The sequence below is a fragment of the Diceros bicornis genome, chromosome 1 (genome assembly GCF_020826845.1).
Source record: "Diceros bicornis minor isolate mBicDic1 chromosome 1, mDicBic1.mat.cur, whole genome shotgun sequence".
Lineage (NCBI taxonomy): Eukaryota > Metazoa > Chordata > Mammalia > Perissodactyla > Rhinocerotidae > Diceros > Diceros bicornis.
Window position 1 is genome coordinate 64,791,861 of NC_080740.1, and position 27,241 is coordinate 64,819,101.

At 38.9% G+C, this 27,241-nt stretch overlaps 1 protein-coding gene across 2 annotated transcripts in view; it reads right to left on the bottom strand.

Moving 5' to 3' along the window:
- Nucleotides 1-2,664: 2,664 nt before the first annotated feature.
- The window catches only part of JAKMIP2 (janus kinase and microtubule interacting protein 2), a 171,562-nt gene continuing 146,985 nt past the window's right edge, over nucleotides 2,665-27,241 (bottom strand). The window contains exons 17-22 of one of the 2 annotated variants that reach the window (XM_058543491.1): nucleotides 26,963-27,031; nucleotides 24,408-24,485; nucleotides 22,258-22,461; nucleotides 16,588-16,653; nucleotides 12,882-12,952; nucleotides 2,665-6,471 (exon numbers count right to left, since the gene is read on the bottom strand). In XM_058543491.1, coding sequence (XP_058399474.1) covers nucleotides 12,902-12,952; nucleotides 16,588-16,653; nucleotides 22,258-22,461; nucleotides 24,408-24,485; nucleotides 26,963-27,031 — 468 coding nt within the window. In that variant the 3' untranslated portion in view covers nucleotides 2,665-6,471; nucleotides 12,882-12,901. The remainder of the gene's footprint in view (nucleotides 6,472-12,881; nucleotides 12,953-16,587; nucleotides 16,654-22,257; nucleotides 22,462-24,407; nucleotides 24,486-26,962; nucleotides 27,032-27,241) is intronic. The other variant, XM_058543498.1, reaches the window with a different exon arrangement.

The window sequence follows — 27,241 nt, forward strand, 5'->3', positions numbered from 1 at the left end:
TAGAGACTCAGCCAGTTTGCAAGTCTTCATCAAATAATATAGAGTGTGATGTCTCGAGGGCCAGGGCTATGTCTTCTTCTTCTCTGTTGTAAGGATTTGACGTGGCGCATAGATGGTTGTTATAAATGGGTGACAGGACATTGACATGAACTGATGAGTGACACTTTTTGCTAAAGAGAAGAGGTTACAATTGAAAGAAGAAACATTCTTAGCATGAATTTTTTTAACCCCTTCTCAAATACTTATTTTCAATAGTCCTTAGTGGTGACGTACCAAATTATTGTGCCATATTGGGTCTTTGTTTCACGTATACATGGGTTGTTTCCTGCATTAAAGTGTAAGCTCTCTGAGGATAGCTCCATACATACCAGGCCATAGGGACGGGCACACACAATGGATGCTCACGTAACACACACTTGTTAACTCATTACATCTAGTGACTCTACAAGGAAGAGAAAAAAGGTAGGTGGATAAAGAAAAAGAAGTATAACATCTAGAACAAGGATGGCAAACAGCTGGCAAGATTCTCTTCCAAACCATACTCAGAGAGAGAACTACAGTGCTCTCCTCATGAGTGTAAATTCTGCCTTGGACTCCTCACCAGAGTGCCCCTGGTAGGCACAATAAAAAATTCAGAGTGGATGGATGAGAAGAAACCTATTTGCTATCCATGATGTAGAGATTGTTGCTTGACAATACACTATGGCCCTGATTTACTTCACCTCGTTTTTCCAAAGTAGATAAGAGTTCAGTTACAAAAACAAAACAAAACAAAAACCTATGAACAATGCAAGATAAAAGTTTTAAAAAATGCAGCTTTTTATTTTTATACAAACTAAAACACCAGAGCTCATTGACTCCTATATTAAATACATAAATTATAAAATAACCATTCATAAAACTTTACATACAATAAGTTGATTCCAAACTCTACGGTAGTACATACAGTACATGTACATGTTCGGTGCACTTCAGAGGATCGTTGTGGCGAAGCTCGGTCACTTTATAGTTTTCTTCCATTAATAAACAAGCACTGAAGCAATATATGGAGTCATGCTAACGAGATGGAGAGAAGGAACTCTAACTGAAGCAGTTGATTGGATGAAAACTGAGGAATTGGCCCCCTGGCTTCATGAATACAACAGACATCTGGGGAATTACGTATTCAGACACATTGGCTCTATACTTGAGTCCCCACAGGATTGGATCTTGAAGGTTAAAACATGCATGGACCCTTCTTGGAATGGGATTTTTAGCTGATAAAAATATAGGACTTTTGGCTGATATTAATACTGTGGATTGTGCTAGATTTTCTGTTGCTTGTCCCAGAAAATCATTGGCATCACAAGGCTGGTTTATGGGCCTGAATAATTAGAAAACCAATGAGTAGTTTTTTTGTCTCAGGCAACAACAGGAAATAGTAGTAATGGACAGAAGATGGAGGAGGGAGAGGCAGGCAAGGAGGGAAAGAGCACAGACATCAGATGCTAAACAAAAACTTGAGGTACCTAGCAGCATCAGAAAAACTCCTTCCTTAAGTCCTCAATCCTAGGACAGAAGTACACATTTAGTAAGCGCCCACACCATCATACTATGTACAGAATATATATGTGTATATATGTACATCACATATTTATAAAAGTGTTTGGATTTTAATCTGCCTCATTGTGGGAAGTTATTATGGTGAATGGAAGAAAATAGGCACATTTTGTGAGACGTCAATCAAATGTAAGTGGTTGCTGTTATTAATGGATACTGGGGATCTGCTTTTGGGAAATTGCGTCATTCACACTGTAGCAAGTTTATGGAGTCTTGATTGTAGGCAAAGTTGGACTCAGAGTTGTTTATCTACACCACTCCCATCCTACAGAACTTTGATACAACAAGGATGGAAATATAAGCATGGGTACAAAGACCTCAATGCAAAAATACAAAGACAGAAAGCAGGAACTTCACCCAATCAACCACCATATACCTCTGAGTTTGATACACTAGGTTGAATACAGGAAATTATAATCCTTCTATTTTTGCCACACTGACCCTTGATGTATATCTTTAGTAATTTTGGTTAAACATTGGACTTGGACTCTCAGCAATAGAACATTTATTTAGGAAGAACTAAAACGCCAAACTAAAAGCAGCCAAGACATGTGAAACTGCCCTGCCCAGTACTGGAATGGAATCAGAGGGTCAGCTCCAACCTTCTGTTATGTCTGAATCCTCTCGCCAATATGCCTGAAATTCAGTCTCAAGATAATATATTATACAGAAATGACAAGGCAGTTGAACAGAATGGAAGCTTTCATCCCTCAGGACCTTGTGACCTACTTTTTTCCCTTTAGAAAGTAGAAGTCCACTTCAGGAGAGGCTTGGGCCCACCCTGGGAGCATTAACTCATGACCTAAACAGTCATCTAAGATTTGCTTTGATTACTGATCTCTCAGAAGTTATAATGAACTTTTCAATATAGTAGATAAATACATATAGTCTATGCCACTCTTTGACAGATCAAAAAAATGCAATTAAATATTTAAAAAATACAATGTCTATGCTGTCTATTTTGATGTAACATAATACACATGATCCAATTAATAAAACATCAACATAAAACTGATAAATTCTATTTTTACAGTTTCCATGAAAACCTACGCCAAGTTAAAAAGACGTGCTTCATTTTAAAACAATGAACTTATGAATTACATTGAAGACATTGAACATATGAACTACACAATGGGTTTACATAAAATGTTGATAAGAGGCAAAAAGGAACACGTTGGCCAGAGATTTATTTTAAACCGAAAACAATCAAAGTAAGTTGAAATAAAATACTGTGGCAAAATTATCTGGCAAAACTTTACTTCTATTACTAGTGGAGAACAAATGTCCCCTTTCTACTCCAGTGACAACCCGTGAGCCTTCTACATCATGTCTACCCTGCTGAACAACCACACCACCTATGTGAGTGGTTATTTGTGAATGGAAGAAAAATCAAAGCAAAAGTTATTCTTCAGCTCCTAAAACCTCACTCTTGGCAATAATTTCATTTATATGACATAGGTTAAAAGGGATCTGACACTTATTTCTGGCAAATTCCTGTATTTCCTAAAACTTGGATGGCGTAAAAAAAAAGTTAGTAATTTAGCAATTTAATAATAGATGCTTTCTAGTATTACAGCCAAATATAGTCTTCCATTATATTTTCCTTTCTCATGAAAATGTTCCTCTCCTGAATAACTGCTGAAGTGGGGCTTTCATTTTATCTCAAACTATTTTTCAATATTTTCAGTAATGCTTATTTTCTAAGAGATGAATGCTTTTTTAAGAAAAATGAAGTAAATGAACCCGGAAGAATGTTATTCTGATTGCTACTAAGTCATTAGCCAAATGTGTCAGGATAGTTAAGGTACAGAAATTAAAGATCAGAGTGGAGATATCTGCTCTCTGTAAGAAGTGCAGCCACAGTAAATCTCTCCATTATTAAAATAAGACACTCTTTTTTACTACTGCTGAACATCATGTGCAAGGGAAGCATTCATTTAGATATGATCCATTTCCATGGATGCATCAGTGACTGATACATACATTTACAATTTTGCTAATGTTTTTATAATTGTGGAACTGGATAACAAAGAGATGTATCTGCCAAAATATTTAGCCTTATCCAATGATATATTAATTTTGAGGATCATTAGTAAGACTTGGTAAAAACATCACTCTTTAGCCTAAAATCTAGAGAAATTAGCTAATTGCCTAGATCTTAAGCAAAAAGAAAGAATCCTTCCTTTTGCATTTGCTCTAAACACATCTAAAGCTGCTTAGATGGTCTTCCTAGCTGTCATTGCTCTTGTATGATTTTGTGTGTGTACGATATAATCAGATTTGTAGCAGATAAAGTATATGATTAAACCACACTATTTTTACAAATGTTTATAATCATTTAAACCATAGTCAGTGCTTGGATATCAAATTTAACCTACAAGTTTCTTGATGGGGAAAGCAAGATGAAGGGAAGGGAAGGAAAGTAGGTTTGGTAGAGCAGATGGAGTGTGAATTTGCTCAGGTGGACTCCGGAATGGCCAATGAAGAGCAATGGAAGAGAAAAGTCAAAGATATGGGAGAGTAATTTATCCTCTTCCATATGTTCTGAGATTTGAAAGGGTTGGGTCACAGATTGTAGTGGCCCTCCTTCCCATTGCCTGCACAATGAATGTACTATTCATATTTAATGTGGAACCTACCCAGTTGAACAAAGAATCCAGCAGAAGGATAGTTATTTTGTATATTCCCAGTAGGTCATATCACTGGACCTTCCTCCAAAATGAAAGGGATAATCAGACTAATTATGTAATGCTATCGGTTCACTCCAAGCCTTAATTTCATGGTTGGCTCTCCTATCATAAAAGTGGAGTTTTGTATCATGGCACGCATATACAACAGGGAGAGCTAGGAGATGCTTACCACTGAAATGACACATTCTTCTATCTTGCTCAATAGCATGAGATGATGTATTTACTACAGGTTATTAGAGATCTGGGCTCTGGATCTGTCAATCTTTATTGCTAGTAATGTCCCAGGTAGTTTGATGGGAAAGCTTCAGTGCTGTAGTGCTTAGATTTAACCAAACTGAAGCACTATTTTATTACACAGAGGACTCTTTTTCTCAAAAATACAAGAAAGTCAAATAACATAGCAGACATAATAATTACAAAGCACATTGTGCTACTTTAAGCACCTCTTGTTCCAGAATTGCAAAAAAAAAAAAAAAAACAGTTATGAAAAAGCATTTGAACCTCATTTTGCAGATGAGGAAACTGAGGCACAGAGAGGTTAAGTGACTGGGCCAAAGATACCTGGGTCAGCAGTAAATATAAGAACAAAAAGTGAGACCCCAGCATTCTAGCTTTTCTTATACATTCTTCAGTTATTGTTCTGGCTTTGAAAATGCCAGTGCTAAAACCAAAGAATAATATACTGAACTCAAGGAAGGATTTGTATAACATTTCATAGAAAGAGTTTCTGGCTCCCTACACACATTCTTTATGCATGGGAATTCTAGCCCTGTAAATAAAACCTTGACAATTTGAAAAATTGAGGCTGTTTTGTTATCTACAGTAAATGAGGTGTAAAATTAGCTTTTCAGGAATATTTATTTGCTCTCAGAGCTGAATCCAAGACTCAGTATTACATAACTTAGGAAAAGTACCAGTCTTCTCATCGTCTCTGGTAGAAAAGGACCATATCGGTAACATAATGTTACTTCTATTTTAAAAAAGTAGTTATCTTGTTGCTGTCAGCTCTCTGGGAAAAAATGTTATCAGTCTAAATGATAAGAGGTCAGAATGCTCTAGGCATATCAGGATACTTAAAAAAAACTCATAATTACATTTAATATTCACATCTCTGTGGCAAACTTAACTGTTGGTAGAAGTTTACTTATTGCCTCTATTGTGTTTTTATTCAAATCATATATTTATGCAGGCAACTTTAAGCAGCCATTGAAAACCAGTATTTTGGAAATGGAAAGATTCAGAGATGCTCTCTGGCCCATGTTCCTTATAGACGGTGTCATTCTAAACAGAACTGTGTCAGGGAGCTTGTGATTTAGAGCATCTTCTTCTTAATTTTCGACATGAAAGAGATCAGTCTGTTGCTCGTGGAGGAACACAGATGTGACAGAAGGCCAAGGAAGCATCAAATCTGCTTTTATTTCTTATGTTACATTCGCCTGGGTCCTTCGCCTCAGTGGCCAGTTTAGCTGGGGTCACTGTGATCCACTTCTCATCTGTCACCTGTGGAATGCACCCCACAAGCTCCACCTTTTGCAGAAAAAACAAACGGAGAGAGACTGCTTTTCTTCCCATTCACATCACAGATGTCTCTGTTCCTGAGTTTTAAACAATAATAAAGACAGAAAAGCAAATCCCTGTAGTAAGAAACCAGACTTTTCAAATGAAACATTTTATTGTAAATAGCTCCTCATAGGTATTCCTCGTGCTTCATTCCCCCCCACCCTTGTTTTTTTGTTTTCATTTTTTCAAATGACGTTTATTTCAGGACTAGTGTTTCCATGGGGTGTGGTGTTACATTAAAATGACCCCCCTGCACAGCAGGGGTAGAATGTTTCTTTGTAACTTTGGTTCCATGCCCAAGACACATCTTTGCTTGATCTGCTGAAACTGTTTCCATTGCTGAATTTTTTCTTTACACAATATATGTTTACAGTTCTTTTCTTCTGGTTTGACATATACATGTTTCATTAAATGCAGCATATATTGTAGATTTTCAACAGGGTCATGTAGGAACTGTCAAGTAAGAAACCTTGAATAATGGCTTTAAAATACACAGTTGTAGTCCTGGCTACAGGGTAGTTCTTAGCTTTGATCTCCCTCTCAGTGCTGTAAACATTTCTGCCATCTTTGAAGGTTTAGAAGTATTTGCCTTTCTGGGGTCTTATCCGTGTTTTCGGTTACTCTGTAAAACAGAGGGGAAAATTCTTTAATCATCCTTTCTGTTAATAACTGAAACAGAAAAAACACTTTTTTTAAAGAAAAATATTTTTTATTCTTTACCACCTCTTTGACCTGTATGATCTTGTGCAAGTTACATAAAAAGAAATTCTCTAAGCTTAATTACTTTAATTTTAAATGAGAAAACAGAAGTATCTATTTTAAGGGTTCTTGCAACAATGCATATGAAGGAATTAATAGTTCTTGCCTCATCGTAAGTGGCCTGAAATATTAGCTATTACCATTATTGCCTTTTCCTCTGGGGCTTTCCAAGGCAATGCCTTAAGAAGCGCAACTGAACCATCATGCTCCCAAATATCAATTTAAGATATTATTTTAAAAGCAGGTTTGTCCACGCCCTTCAGTGACTTACTTACTTTTATGTCATACTTCCTCCCCAACAATTGTATCCAATGGCAGGTGGTCTCCACCCTAAGGTCCTGACCTGGGGATTCCTTGGAAATTCTGCCACACAGGTTTCCTGGTAGGCCCCAGAGATGTCCCTGAAAAGGTACTTTGTTGGGCTATGCCAGGCAGGACTCCTAGCCCTGTTCCTCTTTAAGTCCACTGTCTGGGTTTTCACTTGGGTAGAAGTTTAGGACCTAATGCTCTCTTCCAGTGAAAGCTGGAAATGGCACAGAGGACATGCTATCATGTGCTGCTTAAGGACGTGGCCTTTAGAGTCTGAATGACATGGATGGAGAAGATGGGATTTCCATTTCTCACTGTATGTCCAAGGACATAGTTATTTTACTTCTCTAAGCCTAATTTCCCCATCTATAAAATAAAGATAATAATTCTGTAGCAGGATTTTACTGGTACCCCAGAAATGGTGACCAAGATCCGAAGTGCTGGAAAAGGAGCCCCTTAGGACCCCAAGGACACTTCCAGTCCGCCACACAGAGGCAAATTAAAGATTCAAAGAAATTCCCACCATGGTGCAAGTCAGAAATATCTGGAATTCCTATTTGCAGAACCACTTTGTCTGCTCCCAAAGACTAGATTAGACTGGGAAGAAAGAGTGAAAGAGTCACAAAGGAGAACAAGAGGAAGAAAGCGCAGTGGTTGGGATGAGAATATAATATGGGAGGGAGGGGAGCACGCCAAAAGGCATAAATAGAGATTGGTGGTGCTTGCATTAAGGAGTCTTGCATTCTGTTGCTCAAACACAGAGCAACGCTCACCTATTGCTCATCCTCCTCTGTCTCTCTGGGCAGAGAACTGGAGAGGGAGGGCTGGTACCACCAGTGATGGGCTTCAGAGTGGCAGTGGAGGAGCTTGGGCCTCAGCCTGTCAGGGCATAGTGCAGCGGCCATGCCCTGCACAGCTCCTGAAGAACTCACACATACGTCTCCCAAATGGCCAGTCTTTGATCACCTCTCATAGAAAAGACATCAAGAGCTGGTCAGTAATAGCCAGAGAAACAGCATCGACCACCAGGGAGGGGGCCACGCCACTCCAGTGGAGTTGAGAAGCACGTATGGCTTTCCCTCTTCCTCTTCCCTGCCCTCCAGAAGAGCTGAGCCTTGAAGAAGGAGGGGGAAGAGATCTCTTAGAGCCAGGCATGAACCTCCTCCTCCACTGCGGAGAGGGGAAGAAATGAGATGAAACAGTCTGCGATTGAATTTTTAAATTGGGCTAGATTTTCGAGAACCGAAGGTGACTAAAAAATTGGGAAACTAACCTAAGATTTATTGAGAGAGGGAAATAAGACAGAACCTGAGTGAAAGCCATGTTTTGAGAAAACAGACTGTGTTCATATTTATAGTCCACTGAGATGAGAGCACCAAACAACTAATTACAACTATAATATCCCCATATTCTCTGTAAAGAAGAGAACTGATCTGAATGTACATAAAAGATGCTTTAAGGTGTGTGTATATACATAAACATATATATATATATAGTATTTGTATATATAAAACAAATATGCCAACACAAAAAGTCTTTTACTTGCAAACTTTCAATTTGTATATTCTCAGAGATAAATCTTCAATTCTGTTTCAGCACATATGCATCATTTCTGCCTGTCACAATTGAAGTAAAGCCCATCATTTGAGTAAAACCATGTTGGTTTTAAAAAAACAAATGGACTTACAGACAGTCTCCCAGAATGTTAAATTTCTGTCAAGTGAGTATCTGTAAAAGGAACTATGATTTCTACAGCAAAGCCATATTTATTCAAATTGGCATCTGAATAACTGAAGTGTTATTCAATGGGTCACCAGAGGTGGCCAATTTTCAGTGAGCTAAATGTCAGTACACTCTAACTAAAACTGTATAGAATATAAATTCATTCAGAAGGCCCTTCTGGATATTACAGAATCTCAGGGATTCTTGTGAATGGATGGCTTACCAGCACAGAGCTTTACTTTCCTCCTCCGTAGAACAGTGATTCCCGCTCTCGTTTCTGAGAGTTGACTACATGCCACCGGTCTTAAGTCAGTGAATATAGTGATGCCACTTCTGACTTGTGACCCTAGTATCTAAGTACCTACTACACTTCCTGGTTCATAGAGGACACTTAGCAAATATTTGTTGAGATCAATTGTTAGGCTACTTCTGTTCATTATTCTTTAGGGTTTTCCAACTGCTAGAAGGTGGTTTAGATCGTTATGGACCACACATTTAGAGGCATATTGATTAACAAACTAGCTGACTCCTGTTCTTTAGTATCACAAAGAACCAAAAATCACGAACAGCAGTCACTCCCTCTTTCTGCTTTCCATATCTCTCTACAGGGCACCAGCACCCAACCAGTTACACCATCCGGGACCCTAAGGGCCGTTCCTGACACCTCTCCCTCCATCACCCTCATACGAAATTTGTCATATAGTAAAGTGTTCCATAAATGGTAGCAGTTATTATTACCTCCATTTTACAGATGAGAAAACTGACACTGAGGATTGTTAGGTAATTGGTCTATGAGAATCCTAGAGGGGAAAACAGATAATATTGAATGAAACTTAATTGAAACCAGAGGATCATGGGAGGCTTGCCTGAGTCCCCGATTTTACACTGAGATGGGAAGGACAAATGGATATTAACCAGTTCACGATGGTGTGGAAAATGTGGTCCAGAGAGATAGAAGCACATATCGGAATGTATGATCCAAGACAGAATGGTTGGTATGTCCTAGGAAGTTGGCTTTTAATGAGCGTCCTAGGAAGTTGGCTTTAAATGAGCTTTTCTGTGTGCCAGGTACTGTACTGCTTGCTTTACTTATAATATCACTTAATCCTCAGAAAAATAGTAGATGCTATTACTTACTAATTTTTTATATTAGGAAATTAATGTTTGGAGAGTTATAATAGTATACTATTTTGCAGGGTGGTTGTAAGTATTAAATAAAATAACAGATACGAAATGCACTTCTTCAACTGCAAAACAGGATATCCTCTTCCTCTTCCTTATCATAATATCACAATCATTAAAAAAGTATTTATTGATTGTCGACTACACGCTAGGCACTGTCTAGGTATTTGTGATACAAGGGTGAAGAAAACACGTATGGTCCATGCCCTCATGAACCTTATATACAATGAGGGAGAGAGACATTAATTAAAAAAAACAAAAACAAAAACCCAAATGCATGTAAAATTTGGCCAGAAGTGAAATCAAGGAAGACTTCCCTGAGGGAATCACAAGTGAGCTGAGATCTGAAGGATGAGCGAGTAGGTGTTTATGAGATAAAGTCGGGGGGAAAGTATTCTGTGCACAAGGACTGTGTGGGTAAACCCTTGTGGAAGGCAGGAAGGAGTGTGGCTCATCAAGGGAGATCCTGGAGCAACACGAAGCCTGAGAGATTGTCTGCGGTTAGACCATACAGGGCTTTGTTGGCCACATTAAGGAATTGGGATTTGAGCCTATTGGTGATGCTTTCCCAGGAAGGGGGCATGATTAGATTTGTGTTTCCTAAAACTCACTCGGGCTGCTGTGTGGAGAATGAGTTATATGAGTGTCTAGAGGAGAAGCCCTGAGTCCAGTAAGGAGGGTACCCCACTAGGGAGCTGGGGGAGAACGTATTTGTTTATGTGTTCTTTCTTCACTCATTCTTTTAAGTTATTCTCCAAATGACATATAAAGAACAAATTGGATAGTTACCTTGGTATTACATTACTATGCTATCCAGGGCTCTGATCTAACCTGTCACAAATCTGCTTTCACATTCATTTACCCAGTTATTCATTCATTCATCCATCTGCCCATCAATTTGCTATATTTTTATTAATTATCGTTATGTTCTTTTATTCAGCAGACAATTATTAAGTGTCAATTTGTGTGACTCTGGAGGAAAAGCAAGTCAAATCATGTATATCCCTCAAAGAATTATTAAAAATGGGAAAAGGTATAGAGACGAGCACATTGTAATTTCAAAACCCAATAGCTAAGACATACTATACAAATAGAAGACATTTCTGATTGCTGATATATATGAACATAAATAATGTTTAACACACGAGAGAAATGCTCTCTTTCATTTGTGAGGCAGTATGGTGGTTAAAGTGGACTCTGGAGTAAGGCTGCCTGGGTACAAATACTAGTCCTGCCACTTGCAGCTGTGTGGTCTGGGGAAAGTCTCACACTGCGGTTTCTCCAACTGTAAAAACAGGAATAAACACATCACCTATTTTATAGGGGCTTTTGTGAGGATTAATGTATCTACTGCTTAAAGAGCACCTGGCGCGTAAGCGTTAGCCATTATTGATGTTAATGTTCAAATCTACTCATTTTCTAGCTAGTATTTATAAGGTTTGATTTTTCTCCCCTAAACCATTACGTAGTACTTGAGCCTCACAGAACTTTATTTGCCCTTTTTATTTATTTATTGTTCTTTGGGGGAAGGGCTGTTTGTTTTCTGATGCTCTGGCCATTTTGATCCTTTCCTGGAGAATCTCACCGGTTTGCCTTTAGATATTCTCATTCAATTTAAGAGACTCGGTCTTCTTCTTTATGTGCCGCAAGGCTACCACCCTTCTTGCCAGACAAAGGCTAATTGTCAGTCTGAAAAGAAAGTCTTTTGGAAGAAAGAATATAGCCAGAGGGTTGGTTGTCTGAGGATATAAACTCTCTTGGCACATCTGCTTGACTCCCTCCTGGTGTCAGGTCATGCCAAAGCACTCTTGCTTGTCTGTTCCACATCCAGGTAACAGACTTGACACCGCGGAGAGAGAAAGTGTCTCCTCTCCATTTTTCAGCCTGCTATAGAAAATGTTAAATAACACGAGGTCCAGGAGAGATCCCTGCATAATACAACTTAATAGGGTAACTCAAGTTGACACAGACGATGATAAATGGATTTAGAATAGCAGCTAGCTAGCCCTTCCTCATTTTTGAACAGTGGTATTAAGATTTGTGATTTCTCTACCTGGATAGACATGAGAATCACCTAGTATGCTTGTTAAAAAATATTGGGGGCCGGCCCGGTGGCGCAAGCGGTTAAGTGCGCGCGCTCCACTGTGGGGGCCCAGGGTTCGCCGGTTCAGATCCCGGGCGTGCACCGACGCACTATTTGGCAAGCCACATTGTGGCGGCACCCCATAGAAAGTGGAGGAAGATGGAGTGGATGTTAGCCCAGGGCCAGTCTTCCTCAGCAAAAAAAAAAAAAAAAAAAGGAGGATTGGCAGATCTTAGCACAGGGCTGATCTCCTCACAATATATATATAAATCAATCCTTGCTCTTCACCTCTTCCACCCTCTATCTCACCTCCATCTCCTGTAATCTGATTATTGAGTCAGAAGTAAGGCCCTGGAATCTGTATTTTTAATAGCATTGGGAATCATTAAGAATTTTTATATATGTATTCATGGGACATGGACTTGATAATTTAGTAATAATAGGATTCTTCTTTTATTTTTTTGCCTAAATTCACATTGAAAATTATCTTATTTGAAAACAAGACCCAATTTCACTTAACAGCCCATTTTCCTGAGTTCTGATGAAGAGCGACTAGGAGAAAGGGTTAAAAAAAATCAGTCATTTTTAGTTTGTTAGATTTACAGAATCATAATTATCACACTGGAAGAGATACTAAAAATATACTCATATTTCTTCACTTTGCACATATAGAAGCAACTCTTTCTGTGTAATGAGAGCCTACGATGAGACTACTGAGATCCATTGACATTGTGATTTCCCAAAGCAATACCTTAACTAGGAAAAAAATTTTTGATTTCCATCATACTTCGTGTTTGCTTTATGTCTTTAATAATCACCCAAATAGATTGAATCTGTTTCTCATTTTATGGCATTTAAGCTAACCAAACCAAGTGTATTTATTTTCTTAAAACACGGGCATAGTAACTACTATATGCAGCATCCTTCACATCAAATACCTCTTAAAACCACATTTTGAGAATTAAATAGAATCTTACCTTTAAGAGGCACCTTGACATCAAGGCCATAGAATAAAGGCAAGAGAGAAGAACAAGAATAGAAACAGAAACTGCAGAAGAAAAAGAAGAAGATTATGTAAATCTGAATTTCTGTAGTGCCATTCAGGCAGTTCAAAACCTCAGCTTTCCCACATCGCTCAAGGCTGACCACTTCTCTCGTACACACCAAGTACATTTTGTTTAAAATAAACATACCTTTTATTTATCTGCTGGCACAGCAGTGCAATGAATAACCGGTGTTCAACTAACGTTGACATACACATTTTAGAATTCTGAGGGGGGTCTTACAGATAATTGGTCTAAGCTTCTAATTTTATAAGTGAGAAAAAAAGTACAGAGCAGTTTATCAATAGACTAATTTCACAGAATCTCATGGTATAGTGAAGCCTAGAGCCTAGAGCTCCTGAGTCCTACTCTATTATATATTACTGTCTCTACTTTTAATGTGTGGGAGGGTATTTCGAAAACACAGATTGATCAGAGCATATACTTAATCACTCAGTGCTATCATTGTTTGGTTAATGTGTTAGGTTTTAGGACTAAGGCACAGCAGAAAGAATATGTAGGGTGAACACGATCAATTATCCAAAGTGGGACACTCCTGAGGGGGAAAGGGAACACTACTAGTAATTCCATCAGGGCCACAGGTACAAACTGTGCTGGATGAGGGAGGATGTGTGGTCACGCTCTTGGTATGAGATATGCTCATCCATCAGTGGACACTTTGGATAATGAATGCATGATGCTGTTCCAGCCTGTCCTGCTTCTGAGGTAGATTTATCCTTATTTGACTCATAGAAGTTAAATGGACTCTGATTTGTCTCTTCACCAAGAACCTTCACTGGAGAAGCAGGTACTTGAACAGTTAAATACACTTGTGTAGCTCTGGTATACAACCAACCGTATACTAATTATAAAGGTCACAGATCAGGTCAGTTTTTTCAAATATCAATTTCCTTGGTGATTTATTCTTATAGAGTCACAAAGTCTTTTGCCTTGTTATCACACTTTAGGATCACTCTGTTGGATATGACATCTTTGAATAAGAGTAATGTATGGCATGGCATTCTCATATTGGGCATGTTATTTGCATATGTCATTTAATGCCACTGCTTATCAGGCTCTTGTTTCACTATGGTGAAATTGTATGCACAAATTATATATATGGTGCTAAGAGCCATGTATTGGCGACTAGTCTATGAATCTGAAAAGCAGAAACTCTGTCCTTTTTTTTCAGTCCTTGAAGATGGAGAGTGATATGATGGCACATGTAGCAGAAGAGGATGGAGAAGGAGAAAAATGGAAAGATTCTACCATTCCTATGAGAAGCTCAGATATCAACACTACCTCTCTGGGCATGAGGAGATGCCCATCACTTAGTCTGCAATGAGATTCTGAGTCTACGCAGTAAAGTGGGCAGACTGTGGCACTCAAGAGCCAGACACTCTGACCTCTAGCCTTGATTTACCATGGACTGTCTATACGATCTTGGGAAAGCTGTTTAATCTCTCCCAGCTAAAAGGGGATCGTGATATCTGCTGTGTCTGTCTCATAGAAGAATTATGAGAATCAAATGAGACGATGAAAGTGCAAGTGCTTTGGATATGGTCAAGTGCTGCACATTTGAAGCGATTTTGCTATGTTCGTGGTTATCACCTGATTTATACCAACTGTGTGCATGGGAATTAGGAACAAAGAAGGAATATCGTATGTACCCTGAGGCCATGTTCAAGTTCCACAAGGGAAAGAATGAAGAATATCTCTGACATAAGTGATCTTTAGCCTTTTTACTAGGCTTGTGGACGAGGAGAATTGAGGTCAAGCGAATAGAAGGTGCGTTATAAACCTCACAGCTCATTCAAATCTCTAATCAGAAACCAACTGTATGGTTTGTGAAGCGGCTTAATTTACTACGATACATGGACTATGTTGCTTTGGTAGCTAAAGGACTCTTATTTCCTGTTAAGTACGTTACTCCATTATCATAAATATTTAGGAAGTTCAGATCCATGAAATGAGAAGTTCACACTAAATTCTGACAGTGAACATAATCTTAATCCCTCTCCTCCCAACACTTCTGTGGGGTTTATTAAGAGAATGGCTAGGGTGGTGACACTGATAGATATAAAAAATTCCGTTGTTTGTTTGTTTATTTTTCCTCAGTTGAATGAGAACTAAACTGAACTAAAGTTTCTGGAGCAGAACTGTCTTAACCATAACTTCCTCCTTGAGCCAGCCCCGGGACTGTTTATGAATTAGCAGAGAGAATGACTAGAGCCAAGAACTCGCCATTCAAAAATGTGGAACATGGAAGACATTAGGTATGTCCTTTCACAACCAGAGAAGCTGTGGAATAATCCTTCTGTGGGTCTTCCTGTCCAACGCTGGGAAATTAGACTCGGTCTTTGGTTCATGCACTTTACCTTTGCCTCATTCAGTTCTGCAGAACTAACTAGCAAACTTCTGAAATGAGGAAAATTTCAAATTTTGCATAAGATGTGTACTTTGTGTTTGGAAATTTTAAAAATTATACCTTTTTAATTTGACTGACTTTCTTAGTGTTTCCTAATTTTCACATAAGTGACCTCATTTGTTTCTCAGGGAACTCATGAGAGGAGGTGAGGGCTAGTGTTATAATCTCTATTTTATAGACGTGGCTTAGACACAGGGGGTGAAGTCACTTACCCAAGGTCAAATAAGTACCTGAAGACCCAGCCTACATAAGAAGCCCAGTGGCTGATGGTCTGGCTACTGGACCCTCCCAGCTCCCTCTGATCTCACATATATGGACAATTATAGAAACAATTTGGGATGAATCAAATTCTAACCATAGTCTCAGAAATGGGAGATGGTTTGCCATTTTCTTCTTGGGTGCCCATGGAAGACACTGCAAAACAAGCATATTTTTTTGCAACACGGGGATTCAGGCAGTTACTTCCAGTCAATCAGACCAGAACTCCACAGAAAACCTCTGGCCATCCTTGCTGTGTTCCTCAGCAGGGTGCTCCTATCATCTCGGGCAGGATAATTCTATGTTGTGCAAGACTGTTTAACTCACTGCAGCTTGCTCAGCATCCCTGCCTGAGCCCTGTCCCTTCCCCCACCAAATGCCGTCTTTACGAACTACTATGCTTTACCACAAAAAAAGCGCTGGCTGACTTGGAAGGAGCAGTTCCTCTTTTAGACCACTGGGCAAGTGACAGGAGGGCATAATTATGTGTCAATCTAAATTTCTGAACTTATTATTGAGGTGAAATTGCAGCACAAAGAAGAAAGGGCTTTTTATGAATAATAATGGGAAAGATTTTTTTTAAGGTGCTACAAAGATTTTAAAAAGAAAGAGCAAAGGAGAATAACAGAACTCAAATGAAACTTTTGGAAAGGAAACGAAGATGAGGAAGGGGAAAATGAAGTAAAAAAAAAAAAAAAACCAAACACATATAGAAAAGAATAGGAATCAACAAAAAGGCAGAAATGTCAAGACTATAGGTTACTGAAGGCAGAAACTTTGCTGGAACCCTGGCGCCTGGCGGAGGGTGAAGTCTACATTTACTGTGACTACACCTGCCTGTGCAAGATACACAACAACTGAGAAGAAAGAAAGAACACACACAGTGAGTGAAATCGGTATTATTTTCTGATCAAAAAAATAAAAATAAAAATTGATATTAAATTTAACACATACCTTTTCTTCTAAGTCCTTTATTTGTCTTTTCTGGATGTCTGTTTTATCTTCTAAGTCACGAATTCTCTGAAGAAAGAAAAAAAAAAAAACCAGAAAGTGTTAGTGGGCATTAAGTTGAACAGAAAAGATTGTTCACCAAGAACAATCAGAAAACAGAAACTTTCTATAAAAACATTAACATTAGCACTAGCAGCTGGAAACATCATAGACATGTTTTTCCATACCCAGAGGTTGTTGCATGTTTCAAAAATTACTGGTACTTGTGGTGGAAAATCATTGTCATTGATCATATTTAAAAAATATTTGCCACCTCTCTCTACCGGGCCATCCCTGCAGCTCCCTTCCCTTTGGGAGAAGTATAGTCCCTGCCCCTCCGTCCTTGGGCTTCGCCATGAGACCTGTTTTGCACAGTGGAATGTGCACTGCAGTGAGATGTGGGAATGCCACATCCTTGTAGAGACTGCAGTTAAGTCCCAGAACTAGTGAGCAAGAAACAAACTTTGCTGTAAACCATGTGGCTTGAGATTTTGGTTGTTTCTTACCACAGTAAAATATGGCTAAAGCTGACTCACACAAATATAAACAATCCCCCTGTTTTTTGCTACCCGTTCTTTTTAACCTTATTTCAACTCTGTTTTAGGATGGAATTTCCTCATAAAACACGACTGGCCAGTTCTCATAAAACAAAGGAGAGATTACACTTCAACAAAAATTCCAAGGAGGAAACTGATAAATTAGGGAAAAAAACCAAACATAACAAAAATAGCACAAGTAATCCTGAAGACAAAAAAGTTCCAGAACTGTCTTTGAACTTACCCATCAACTATATAACAAACTTCCAGTAATTTAAATAGCACAGATTTGAAATCAACATCACATAAACAATTATTTGCAAGTGCAACACAGTCTTCAAATTTCTCTCTGGTAATCTAAGGGCCTTTTATGTTCACAGCACATGGTCACACGGTGTAGGCTTGTTATTTAATGCCTCTTTAGGGAATAATTAGAAAATAGAGAATTGGAGTCTGAGAAGAAAACACTGGAAGCTAAACGGGGTGATAATATAGAAAGAGAGGTTTTTATAATGCCAGGTGGGGAGAAAAAAGGGAAGCTAGAACAAAGAATATCTGAACTCGGAAATCAGATCTCCCTCTCTCTAAAACAGTAGTTCTCAACTGGGGATGACTGTGCCCCCAGGGGACATTTGGCAATGTCTGGACATTTTTAAAAGTTAGTTACTTAGTTTATTTTAAAGTGTACAATTGTGGTTTTAGTATATTTACAAAGTTGTGCAACCATCACGTCTATCTAATTGTCTGGACATTTTTGAATCACATTTGATCACTGTCACAACTTGGTGGGCGCAGTGGGTGGTTTCAACTAGCATCTAATGGGCAGAGATCAGGGATGCTGCTAACCATCCTACGATACACAGGACAGCCCACTATAATCACCTGGCCCAGAATGTCAGTAGTGCAGAGACTGAGAAATCCTGCTTTATAGGAAAGGGGCTGAGGTTTGTGCAGGAGAGGATGGTGTGTTTTGGTCAGAGACCACCAAGGCTGACCTTGAAATTATAAGACAACGAAGGCTGGAGAAGAAAATGGGATTGGAAAGCTGATGGTGTGTGTACAGTGTATGATTGTGTGATATGTATATTTCCATAGTGCTGTTTATGCTCCCAAGCTACACAGCAAAAGATAAATTTGCTAGATATTTTCATCTTGAGTGTGCAAGTAATTCCTTGGTATGTCTACTGGATGTGGAGGCTGGTATTATAGCTATAAAATCATGGACACGTCAGATTATTGCAGTTTCTATTCAGCCATCAAGTCTGTGCTTGTTGGGTACCTTCTTACATGCTCAGGACTATGCTGGATGTAATAGAGAATACAGATAAGGCATCAATTAGTTCCTGATCTCAAAGAACTATCAGGTCCAGATGGGGAGACAAAATTTAAAACACGAACAGGGAAAAACGAATTAAGTAGAAAAGGTAAACAATGGGAAAACCATGTACAACTTCATCACCAATCTCTAATACCTAGTACAGTGTTTAGTACAAAGGAGCTGCCTATACATATTTATTAAATGAGTTAGTTACGCTACACCCTTAAAACTCAGAGACTGCCGAGATCATTTCACATTTCACTGCAGCCGCATGCATTGTTTCTTTTTCCTTCCCATCCACTTGCATCCAATCCGATAGGAAACTCTGTCAGGTCCAAAACAGATCCCTTTTCTACCTATGTTTAATCTCTATTGCCACCAAGTATACCAAGTCACTGTCGTCCCTCATCAGGACTGGTGTGATAGCTTACGGTTGGCTCTTGCTGTTTCTAATCTGGTCCATTCTACATCCGTGTATAGCAACTAGTGTGAATCTTTAAAATGTGAAATGATCTCAGCAGTCTCTGGGTTTTAAGGGTGAGGAAGAGAAAGAAGGGAGAGTTGGCCGAGTTGTGCTCAGAATAAAACCCAAATCCCTTCAAGGCCCTACATGATCTAGCCCTGTACCTCTCAACCTTCACCTCCTATCAACCTCACCTCGGCTCTGTGTGCTCCTGCCACATGGCCTCTCTGTTCCTTGAATATTCCAAACCTTCCCACAAGAGAGACTTAGCCCCTGCTCTCTCAATCTTCTGGGACACTTTGCCGAGATCTTTGTGTGGCTGGTTCCTTGGGTTTTGGATATCTTCAGAGAGGCCTGCTCTGACCAGCCAGTCTCAAGTGGCCAGTCCCATTCCCAAACTCACACACGTTGTATAATTTTCTTCCTAGCATTTATTGCCGCTCTCTGAAATTGCCTCTGTCATTGTTCATTTGTGTTGTTGCTTTGTCCCTCTTCATCTGTAGGACAGATGAGAGCAGTGACCTTTATATCTTTGTCCACCACCACATTCCTAGCACCTGGTACAAGAAGGCCCTCAATAAATGGTTTTGAATGAGTGTATAACAGGATATGGAAAGCAGATCTTTCAGTAGTATGTGGTCCATTATTTTCATCAGGGAGAGCATCCTGAAGGACGTGGATCTTAGACTGGGACTGAAAAAATGAGAACATTTGGATAAATGCAGCAGACATGGAAGGGCATTTGAGGGTGAGTAATGATACAAACAAAGTCTTGGAGGTGGGAAGTCATGGCCCAAGAGGTATCAGCAAGAGTCCTGCATGAGTAGAGAGGAAGGTATGCTCTGGAGGTTTTTGGTGGGGAGGAGCAGCCAGCTCATGAAGGAATGGCGGGGCCTGCATAGGACTAGACTCAACTGGAAATGGGGATCATGGAGGCTTTTGAGGAAGAAGGTACCATCAGGAAAGCTGAGAAGAATCTGCAGTGACAGGTATGATGAACTGAAGAGAGGAGAGCTGTAAGTTGTCCCCATGGCGTACTGCATACAACTCTTTCATGCTACTTATCGAGATATCATAATCGTTTTTCTTTGTGTTAATCTCCTTTGTTTCCATCTATAGATCTAAGCTTTGTAAAGGCAGGTCCATGGTGAATTCTCTGTCTAGCATGGTATCTAACGCCTAGGAAGTGTGTTGAAACATCCGACTGAATAAATGCATAGATGATGGAGTTGGGTTACCTCAGAAGACGTGTGGCAGCACCTAGAAGCTGTTGCAGTAGTGAAAGGGCCTGCCTGTGCCTGGGGTAACAAGTGTGGACACACTGGACCAGCTTCAAAAACATTTCAGCGGAAATGCCAACTGGATTTAGTGCTACATTAACTGTTGGAGATAAAGGACAAAGAAGACTCAAGGGTTTCCTGCCTGAGAGCTTTGGGATATGGTAATTCCACTGACCAAGAAAGGCAGATGGGGAGAGAAGGGAGAAATAAGGATAAGAATGCATATTTATGTTTGTTTCATATGAGTTCACTCTGAAACATTCAAACAGAAATGTCTAATAAATGGTTAGTGATATACTCTAGAATTTAGACTAGATTACATGCTTATGCATGACAAATCCTGGCCAATGCCCTCTGGAATAAATCTCTCAAATCAAAGCTACTGGTTAACAGGGAAGAAGAAGAGTAAGAAATAACTAGAAAAGGCATATTCTAGTAAACATCTGTTTGGGAGACAGAAATGTCAGTAGAACTCTGAGGCTTAGAAATGTAAGGTACCTATCAGACTGGATAACTTCAAACAAGCAATACCATCTCTTTGAGGAATGAAGTACCTTAGCTGATTACAGAGAGACTCAAAAGAGATGACAAGGTTTTAATTATAAATAAATTTAGATAACTATTTTCCATCTTAAAACACTTCTGTGGTTCCATAGTACAACTCCTGATTTGTTGAAATTAATTAAATGCTATTGCAGCATGAGAAATTTATGCAGGAGACACTTTCATTCCCTGATAGAAGAAAAGGATGTCTGCAGTAATACAATGATGCCATAGAGTTTATTATTAAAGGCTTTAAAAACTCTTTCCAGGGTCTAAGCCCAAACATTTGTGATGCAATCTGAAGGGGCACTGAAACAAACATGATGTGTTTATTATCTCTGAGACAAATGGCTCCAGAGTTCCCTGTTAACTTGAGTAATCTGTTAGCCTATAAAGATCCACAAAGCTCCTGGCTACAGCTGAAGTGTGTTCAATGTCATGTTGCCCATAAATTGGTGGCATAAAATAACCCCTGTTCCTTTTCCACTCATCTTGATCTCTGATGACCACATTACTTCTTGAATAGCCCATCTGGATTTTGTACCAGTTGCTTGCTACAGCTTCTGAGTACCAAAAACTACAGCCTGACACTTTCAATCTGGAATTCTTATGGAATCTGCCTTTTGACCAGGGCTCTCTAGTCCTCACCTTTCAAGCTTCGACATGAACTAAGAGTTGGAATTAAGAATTTTGGCTAGAAATCAGTATTGGGTAACTCTTTTGATCCTTGCTGGTCGAGATGAATCATATAAATTATAGATGACTTCAGCTGCATAAGACAGTGTAGTGCAGTGGTTATGCACTCTGGCCTCGGGGTCAGGCCCACCTGGGTTGGAATCCTGGCTCTGTTGCTTACTATCTGTGTCATCCTGGGCACATCACTTAAGCACTCTTATCTTCAGTATCACTATCACCTAAATTGTGATAAGAAGAATACTTACCTTAGTGGGCTGCTGTGAAGATTAAATGAAATGTCGTCAGCGGAGCCCTGAGTTTAGTTCCTGACATACGGCAAATGCCAGGAAGCAAAGCAGCAGCTTCCAGGCTTTACTGCTGCTGCTGTTTGTTCTGGGAATAAAGAGAAAGGCCCTTGTTCTCTTTCCCCCGTTCAGATTATTTGATCAGGCTAGGTTATGGACTGGGATGAGTAACAGAGGGGAAGCATTATTTCTGCCCCGGAGAGAGTCCTAATTCCCTGCATAAGGGAGATAATCAGGCTCCAAGAAATTCAAAGGGTATTTCATGAAAAAGTAGTTGCAAAAATGTAGCAATATGCGATGCTTCTGACACGCCAATTTTCTTAAGATTGGATCATTACAAAACTGTCATGCTATATTTGAGTGAAGGTGGAAAACAACAGATATTTATTTTACTCTCTGAAAATAGCTAATATCTCCTGGGCTTCTCCATACCCACACTCAATACTATGTACTTAGTACTAAGTCCCATTTGCTTAGTACCAACTCTACACAGATGTAGTGACTCAGTCCTCACCTGATGGGCTTGCTGTAAGAGCTCCATTCTCTCCTGAAGAATCTGACAGTCATACTCTCTGCTCTTCCTCAGCATCTGCCGCCGTAACTTTTCTACTGCCGTCCTCAACTCCTCTTGCTGTTTTTCATTTAATAATTCACCAAACTTGATAACAGTTTCTTGCTGCAGAGCATTGTACAAAGTAGCTTCTAGTTCCTGGATCCTCTGGCAAATAGAATTAGAAAACTCTAACCTTGTAACTCAGCATTTATGTGCGGTGTGTGAACATATACACACGTGTATATGGGGACGGATGTATTTATTTTTTACAGGATCATCACAATGAAATAAATTTCAAAGCTTATCTAACCTAACTAGCCTTTTGATAATCGCTTTTATAAGATTCCGTAAGAGTCATCCAGCCAATATGTGAACTTCTCTGATGATGGGGAATTTGTTTTCTTTCTTGGGATCCTGTCCCTTTCACATACCTTTCATTTTTAGAAAGTCCTTACTTTGTTATAATAACTGTACATTCTTCTATTCTCAAATGTAGCTGAGAATGTTTGTCCTCGCTTCCATTTGACAGCCCTTCAAATATTTAAAGAGATCTATCATGGTGGCCATACTTTTATAGATAAGTATTGCAAAGTGTTCTAAGCTGGAATAAAATACTTGAAATTGGAGATATATCTCATGCACAAAATGTCACCTCACTTTCACACGACACAGCTCTGTACTTAAAGATGGCCTTATGGTCTCTATATTTTTTCTTAAAATAAGAATTGGAAATATGATCTAAAAATAGCATACAGTCTTTGGAATTGGTCTGTTTTTTGAGTTTTACAGTTGCTCTGGCTATAAAATGCTTTCTTGAATCTTGCCCTTTTTTAGATGAAGCGTCTACTGCTGCTTATATCCCAGTTGGTTTTTTTTTGTATAACATGCTTCAGATACAGTTGCCAAAATCTATAACCTTCCCCCTTGTGACTTTGACAGAGGTGAATGGATATTTCCCGGTGAGGGATGCTTTCCTAGCTCTTGTTCTGGACTAAGCAGATCTCATCTTTTTAAAGTCAAATGTAGTTGTCTGAATGAGTACTCAGTCATGGGACACATAAGCACACAGCTTAATCTTATCATGTATTGGGAGAGGAGGTAAGGATAAAAGGGTAGGAGGGGAGGGGAAAATCTCCTTCTTTATTCTCTAATTAGTGACCAACTCATTTTCTCCTTTCCCTATCAAGCGATGCTCAGAATCTCTTACTCATTTTGGAGGGGGAACACTATTTCATCTTTGTTACAAGCAGGGGCTAAGTGCTTCACTCGTTTCCCAAAAGTGACTCAGGCTGCTTCCAGGAAAGCATTATAAAAACCTCTACTAGCAACTCCGTGAAATGTTCCTCTTTCAAATTTTCTCTTTTTCTCTTGAGTCATTACTGTAAATTAATGAGGGGGTGGTGTTTGTGTACAGAAAGAAGAAATGTAAGCTCAGTCCAATATTAGGAATTATGCATTATGAATTTGGTACAGGGAAATGGATCAAATGTGCTCCCCAATCAGCATAATCTTCTGTGGAAGAGAAAAAGGCATGGCCCATTTACCGATACAGCCTTACTTACTGTGGCTGGATTATAGTATTTAAGGCTGCCATGTCTACAGTCAGATCGATACACTACCCGCTTACCAATATGGGCAGAGTTCTTTCACTCTCTAAGTTTTCATTTCCTCATAAGTAATATAGGAATAATAATATTACCTATACCTCAGACGGTTGTTGTCAGAAAGAAATGAATTAAAAATATACACAGCAAACGTTAAATACTTTATTATTCCATCACTAGATTAGGCTCCCAAACAACTGGATTTGATTTAAGAAAACTTCTCTTTAATCTACACTGCTATACAATCTTTCATTAAAATATTATATAGCGACATACATTTAATTTCTTAAAAATGAAGTATAATGAAATATTAAGTATTATAGGAATATTGCAACAGCAAAAGCTAGGGATATATTTGTTCTAAAATTAGAACTGGAAACCACTGGATAAATGAGCTGCATGTTTTGGTCTATTCAAGTACACGCCTGACAACTTAAATAGGATGCTTTACTCGATAGAATAAAATTGTAAACACTCTTGAGTGTCCTGACTGCTTGTTGTACCTACCATATATGCTTGGTCGAGCGCTTGTTTCCGGTAGTCTAGTTCTTCCTCCAGATAGCCTTTTATTTTGCAGAATTGTTCCTACAAAAAAGGGCCATATTGATAAATAGAGTCAGCTTGGTTAACAAGAAAGTGATATATAAATTGCATTGATCAATGTTTTCTCTAATTCTACCACGAGACAAATCACTGTTTGTAGGATCATAGATTTTGTCTGTTAGGGAAATAGTTCACCTTTCATAGTCTCACATAGGGAATGTGAAAATCAATGGGAAGACTCATAAAAGATATAATGAACAGTCCACATGGAATTCTTTTTTTTGTGTGTGTGAGGAAGATCAGCCCTGAGCTAACATCCACGCCAGTCCTCCTCTTTTTGCTGAGGAAGACTGGCCCTGGGCTAACATCTGTGCCCATCTTCCTCCACTTTATATGGGACGCCACCACAGCATGGCCTGACAAGCGGTACATGAGTGCGCACCTGGGATCCAAACCCGGGCCGCCAGCAGCGGAGTGCATGCACTTAACCACTACACCACGGGGCTGGCCCCCACATGGAATTCTTTAAAAGATTTTTATGCCAATCCATGAGTATGTGATTAAGATAGCTTTGCCAAGGTAAGTGTTAACTAGTAAGTGTATCTGTGCAAATATATTGTGATAATATACTTTTATAAGAATGTTATGAAATGTGATATGGCAGAGTTGTATAATAAAAAACTTAACTTACTCAAAGTTATCTGTGTACAATTAGCAAACACAAAAATAGATGACAATTTAGAGAGTGGGGGCGATTCCACCCACAGTGCCACTTAATGAGTGTCTGCTTGTGCCGCAAAGCCAGTGTGAGCTGGGAGACTTAAATCTGATGTTCCCTTGCTTGTCCTCAGTTTCTGTGTGCCTCTCATATTGCGAGCATCTTGCCATTAGCATTTTAAAATATATCTGTGTGTACAACATAGCCCCAAGTACAGCCAATTATTTCTTTGTGTGCTTAACTGAAGGAACAAGGACATCTTCCAGAGCTGGAGGAGAACTTGATTGCATCGACTTCTGAGAGACTATATGTCTACATCAGTAATAAAATTGCTGGTGATTTTCCTAATGGTATGTACCTAGTCTGGTACAGGCTGATTGCATAATTAATATTTGTGCATTTAAGGAGTTTTCAAGGGTATTTGAACATGAACAGTTCTTGTTACACGCTTTGACTTCAGAGCCTAACCTCTTGGTAAAATGTCAACCCTGTGTAAAATATAAGCAAATGATGTGTATATAAGTTATCACATGCTATATAAATGCAAGTTGTTGTTCTTAGGACTGCAAGGAGTTCTATAGGATTCCTAACCTGACAGGAATTACTACCTGTTTATTAGTAATAATAACATTAATGACAGTGCAGTTATAAAATTCTATGTATTGCTATAAGTTAATAATGACTAATTCTTAGGCTTGGGGATTTAAAAAAAATTTTTAAATTGTGGTAAAATACATACAACATAAAATTTACCATCTTAACCATTTTTAAGTGTACAGTTCAGTAGTCTTAAGTATATTCCCATTGTTATGCAACCAATATCCAGAACTCTTTTCATTTTGCAAAACTGAAACTCTATATCCATTAAAGAACAACTCCCCATTTCGTCCTCCTCTGAGCCCCGGATGACTACCATTCTATTTTCTGTTTTCATGAGCTTGACTACTAGACTCTAGATACCTTATATAAGTGGAATCATACAGTATTCGTCTTTTTGTGACTGGCTTATTTCACTTAGCATAATATGTCCCCAAGGTCCATCAATGTTGTAGCATGTGTCAAGAATTTCCTTCCTTTTTCAAGGCTGAATAATATTGCATTGTATGTATAGACCACATTTTGCTTGCTTACCCATTCATCCATTGATAGACACTTGGGTTGCTTCCACATTTAAACTATTGTGAATAATGCTGCTTTGAACATGGGTGTACAAACATCTCTTTGAGACCCTGCTTTCAATGATTTGGGGTATATACACAAGTGGTATTGCTGGATCATATGTTCATTCTATTTGGAATTTTTTGAGAACTGTCATACTGTTCTCCATAGTGGCTGCATACCATTCTACCTTCCCATCAATAGTGCACAAGGGTTCCACTTTCTCTATACCCTCACCAACACTTGTTATTTTCTTTTTTTTTTTTTTTGATAGTAGCCATCCTACTAGGCACGAGATAGCCTGGGAATTTTTAAAATCAGTGTTACACCCATCATTTCTGTAACTTTTACTATAATTATATATGGTAGAAAAATTATTTAGCCCAAGAAAGAAAACACCTAACTGAATTTTCCACAGCATGAGTTTTGGAAATACTACAAAAATACAACATGATACTTTTGCAGACTACAACTTGAAATTTTGAATAATACTTCTGGGAATTTTGTTCCACAGTCTGTATTCAAAATAATGGGAAGGCTACAAATTTTCATCAGTGCCAGATAAAACTGGTAGAAAACAGTTGTTTTCCATTTGCCTTGTCAATTTTTCTTCATTTTTATGATACCTCATCTTTGTACTCACCATGTCACTTTCCAATTCCATCATTTTCTGATGCAGGGCAGCCTCTGCTCCTTCGATTTGCTGGATCCACTAAGGGGTAAACAAGACAGAAGTGTCTGATATGATTGCTTGATATGGTGCATATGTGCTGTCTCCTGAGGTGCTCAGTCTCTTCCCCTTATAGCTCAAGAAGCAGACTGAGAACTGAAGTGAAAACTTGGTGCCTTTTATCTCTTAGTTCAGAAACAAGACTATGGTTTTCCAATCATTCATTCATTTATTCAACAAATGCCTTCATGA